Source organism: Arachis ipaensis, chromosome B02, assembly GCF_000816755.2.
Source record: "Arachis ipaensis cultivar K30076 chromosome B02, Araip1.1, whole genome shotgun sequence".
NCBI lineage: Eukaryota > Viridiplantae > Streptophyta > Magnoliopsida > Fabales > Fabaceae > Arachis > Arachis ipaensis.
Window position 1 is genome coordinate 95,301,691 of NC_029786.2, and position 5,012 is coordinate 95,306,702.

At 32.7% G+C, this 5,012-nt stretch overlaps 1 protein-coding gene across 1 annotated transcript in view; it reads right to left on the reverse strand.

Annotated features, from left to right (window-relative positions):
• The window catches only part of LOC107625809 (macrophage migration inhibitory factor homolog), a 4,904-nt gene extending 3,429 nt beyond the window's left edge, over positions 1-1,475 (reverse strand). The window contains exon 1 of the mRNA XM_016328533.2: positions 1,209-1,475. Coding sequence (XP_016184019.1) covers positions 1,209-1,319 — 111 coding nt within the window. The 5' untranslated portion in view covers positions 1,320-1,475. The remainder of the gene's footprint in view (positions 1-1,208) is intronic.

Here is a 5,012-nt window from a genome sequence, read left to right on the forward strand (position 1 = left end):
AATCAACTTTTTTTTTTTTTTAGCAAAGATAGGAGACTCAAACCCGCAACCTCTTAATTGAGTATGGGGAGACTATGCCATTTGAGCTATAACTCATTGGCAAAAACATAATCAATTTAGTCCTTTAAAAAATAAAATTGATATGAAATAGAATTTCATTTTTGCAGGTGATGAAGGAGAAATAGAACTCTATTTCAGGACAATGGAGCAGAAATAACGTCCTCCGATTTTACAGATAACATATTAAAAATGGCTTTGACATGCCTGACTCCATTTTATGGGTACTGCATCTGAAATGATGACAAAATTTGTTTGGCAAAGATTTTATCTAAATTGGCCCGGCTTATTTTAGCAATATTTTTGTATGGTGCGTATTTAAAAAAATAAAATATTTTTTATATTATTTTAATATTTATTTTATAAGAATGAGTAATTTAATATCTAAGTTTTTACATACTCCAACTATATATATAAAATTGTTCCTGTGATCTGATTTCCTTTGCTTTTAATTAACATTTAACAATCTCATAAAGGCACTAAAATATGTCCCACTTTCCTACAAGAAAAGCTTCTAACCTGTCTTCTTTTGTCAAAAGTCTTCTTTTCATTAGTTAAAGCTAAGGTTTATCTGTCACAGGGTTGGTTTAGTACACTTTCATTCAGATCACTGATCCCTCCAAATTCCAAAATAAAACTTTTATTTTATTTAGTGAATCATAAACTAATACAAATATATAAAAAGATATATTTTTTGTTGCACCAAATCTAATGAGAATCTGTAACTACCAAGAGTTACTTACTGTGAACTATACCCTAAACTACAAAACTGAATCAGAAAATGGGAAGAGAGAGATAATTGCAAATTTTCAGAGCAATCAAAAGCTTCTACTTCTGAAAATCATAATAAGGAGAGAAAAAAAAATTGTGGTCCAATTTTATTTACTAAGAATGATAATGAAACATAGCAGAGGATAAAGCTAAAGAGTAGTTGATAGCAATTACATAAAAAAGCTCTCACCAAAAAGAGCAATCAGAAACTGAGTCTATAACCATCAATCAGCAAACAGATGAACAACAAAATTATATTATAAAAAATAATCATTATTTGTGTCAACCCCAGAATTTTATTCCCAAAAATTCAGAAACTTTGGTTGTAAAAGAACAAAAAAACACTGATCAGAGACAAAGAAAGACAGTATATATCATACCTTTTCAGGTTTTCCTATGATTGTGGAAATAGCAGATGTTGCTTCAGAAAAGATTGGATCCAAGTTAATTCCATCTAAGTTAACATTGGTGGAGATGTAAAGGCAAGGCATCTTCTTCCTTTTTCCTTCTTTTCTTTGTGAACCCTTTTTTGAAAGTTATAAACCAAGAACCAGGATATTGCAAGTTCTAATTTAATGCTATTGCTACCCTATCTTGTATTCTTATTCTTATATATATATATATATATATTAGTTTAATTTGAAAACAATAAAAGTGGTCCAATATTATTTAGTAGTTTCTTGCATTTCATGTATATATATATATATAAATTTAAGTTCTTGGTAATTCATCATGCCATATATAAAAATATTCTGTTATTAGCAATGAATATACTTTTTCAAGTACTTTATGGGCACTAAATATATTTTTATTTATTTAAATGATCATATAGGAAGTTTATTTTATTGACTTTGTCTAGTCTACCATTCATTAATTTAGTCAATTGTGATAGGAAGCTTTTATTTATCATTTTCCAATTGAATCACATGAGATTTAAGACAGTGGTGATTTGGAGCCATTCAATGCTGCCGTTGTTATAAGAGGAGGATCCAGAAGAGATTTTATTTTTGTTTAAGTTTCAATTTTTATTTTTACTATATATAATACAAAATAATTTTGTCAACTATATTATGTATACGTAGAAAATCAGTTATGATCCATATATATAGAATATATATTAAAAGAAAAATGTTCAAAAGATTATCAGAATTTATTATTTTTTGTTATCACTTTTAGTTATTAACTCAATTTTTTTAGTATAGTAATTTAGCAACATATTTTTATCTCATATTTTTAAATATTGATGGTTAATTGCTAACAAAAACAATAAATTTTGCTAGTATTTTTTGTATTAAAATAAAAAATACATATTAAAAATGAGTTAAACAATATATTTATTTATATACAAATATAAAAATATTTGATAACAAAAAAATATTAACTAAAATGTTAACAATTAATAAATGTTGAGTTAAAAAATTAACTAAATTAATTAATGATGATAAACATTAATTTATTGAAAAAATTAACTAATTAGTTTTGATTATTTTGGTTGAAGTGATGCAAGCCAAAAATTTAATACTCAGCTGCAGCCCAAACTGAATGAAAACAAAAACAAAGCTGGTGGGCTGATAATACAAACGAAGCCCAAAAGGAAACAAAGCTACGAAATCAAAACGGGCCAAATGAAATGATCCGATCCAAGCCCGATAGCAAACAATTCCCTCTCACTTGCTTTCACCAAATCAACATTCACTTTTCCTCTTGGTCAGAAATCACAGAAGAAAGAGAGAGAGCTTCTTCCCTAAGTTATTCACCAAAGAAGCAAGAAAGAGAAGATTAAGCAAATGGTAGAAGTCTAATCACCCACATCAATCTGTATCAAGAAGAAGTCAGAAGCTAAAGGTGATTTTATTTCCTTCTACATGCATCTCATTTTCTTCTCTTCATCTTCAATTCTCTGCCAAGTCCATATTGGGATACATGTAAAAGATGTTGTCTGTTCTTCACTGCTGTGCATCTATGGTCACAAGTGAGTCTTGGGGACCAAGTAGCTTCTCAATGGCCAAGATCTGGGATTACCATTGAGGATATCTATTTTATGCTTTCCTATGATTTTCGGTCAACAAGAGAAGGTCATAATAAAAGTTTCTATTCTGAGGATTAATGGAAAAAAAGTGAGATGGTAGGTTGGTGACGCACAAGGCTCAAGAAGTTGACCTAAGGAGAACAATCCAGCAACATGCAAGGAGATAAAAGAAGATTTTTCTTCATTCAGAAGACAAGGAGAGATAACCAATGTTCTTGAGGTGTATGTTCTGAGAAGAGCTCTCTGAAGAAGTTCATTTACTTGGACAATGCTTTCTTTCAAAGGAGCATTCCGCCAAAAATGAAGAACTGAATCAGAGACATGCAAATCTGGTTTATCACATAGCAAAGAGGCTGTTGAAGAGTCAATCTCCTTCATGTTTTATAGATTGTAATTTACTTTTCAATGTTTATCCTTCTGTAATTTTTTGAGTGAAAAGGCATATAGAGAGGTCTCAAGTAAAAGCCAATGAGTGGAAAGAGGTTGAGTGAAACACTTGAGAGAAAAGTCTAGAGTTATTTCAGATTTCTTTAGGTAAGTCTGTGTCTTGTTTCTTGTACTTGTGAGGTATCCCTTTCTTAGTTGGGTTAGCACTAAGAGTGAAGAGTTAGATATTAGTATATCCAATGTCAAGTTAGGTTAGAACTTGAGTGTGAAAGGATTGTGTCAATCCTGTGGAATTGGTGTGTGTAATACTTTAACTATAGTGGAAATTTCACCACTGTTGTGGTGGAGACTGGATGTAGGTTACATAGTACAAGGCAACCGAACCAGGATACATGATGGTGTTAACTTTTCTCTTCTCTGCTCTGTCCTATTTTCTGATATTCATGAGACAAAATGAAATTGTCTCATAAATTTTTCGCTGCTGAGTTCAAACAGATTTAAAGAGCAAATCAGTTTTAAAGGGTTAAGTTTATTAACACAAAAGAAGGTCATAGATTCAACCCCCCTTCTCTAAGCCTTCTACAACCTTCAATTGGTATCAGAGCTAAGGTCTCAAGAATCAAGCTTCACCGCTTGGAGTAAAGATCCAATGGCGAACAACTTGGGTACAACCACAGTCGCCTACACCTCACTGAAGGCCAGTCAAACAACCGGCCTCCTTTCTTCAACAGAAAGAACTATACCTACTAGAAAGAGAGGATGAGGATCTTCATCCAATCCATTGACTACAACATTTGGAAGATTGTTGTAAGCGGTCCCAAGATCCCAACAAAAATAAGTGCTGATGGAGTGGTGACTCCAAAAGAAGAAGCTGAGTGGAATGAAGATGATAAGAAGAAGATGGAGCAGAATGCTAAAGCCATCAACCTTCTTCACTGTGCTATCAGCTTTGAAGAGTACCGAAAGGTGTCTAGATGTAAGACAGCCAAAGAAATCTGGGAGAAACTCTAGGTTATACACGAAGGCACTAAACAGGTCAAATAAACGAGGATTGATATGCTGCGAAAAGAGTACGAGATGTTTAATATGAAGGATGGAGAAAGCATTGATGAAGTGTTTGAGAGATTCTCAATCATAATCAACAACCTTGATGCTATGGGTACAAACTACTCAGAATAAACCCTAGTGAGAAAACTCTTTAGAAGCCTTACAAAAGAATGGGAAACCACTACCACTGTCCTAACCGAGAGCAATAACCTAAGCCCTATAACCTATGATGAGTTGAGAGGAAAACTCCTTGCCTATGAAACCACACACACAAACCCGGACTCAAAGATAAAGGGAATAGCCCTCAAGTCAAAAATAGAATCAAAAGAGAGTGAGTCTAGTGATGGTATTTCGGATGATGAGCTTATGCTTTTTGCTAGGAGATTTAGAAGGGTGATGAAGAACAAGGGCAAGTACAAGGGCTCAAACTCAAAGGAACAAAAGATGGACTTGAGAAAAGTGACGTGTCATCATTGCAAGGAGGCTGGACACTTCAAGCTAAACTGTCCAAAGCTCAAGAAGGAGGACAAATGAAAGAAAGAAAAGAAGAGAGTGCTCATGGCAGTTTGGAAGGATCTTGAGAACGACTCCAATGAGGAAGAAGATTCTGAAGGTGAAGATAAAGACTGTTTTATGGCTGGAAACAATAATCTTGATGAGATAAATTTCTATGATTTGTCCATAGATGATCTACATGCTATTATTGATGATCTTACTCTAA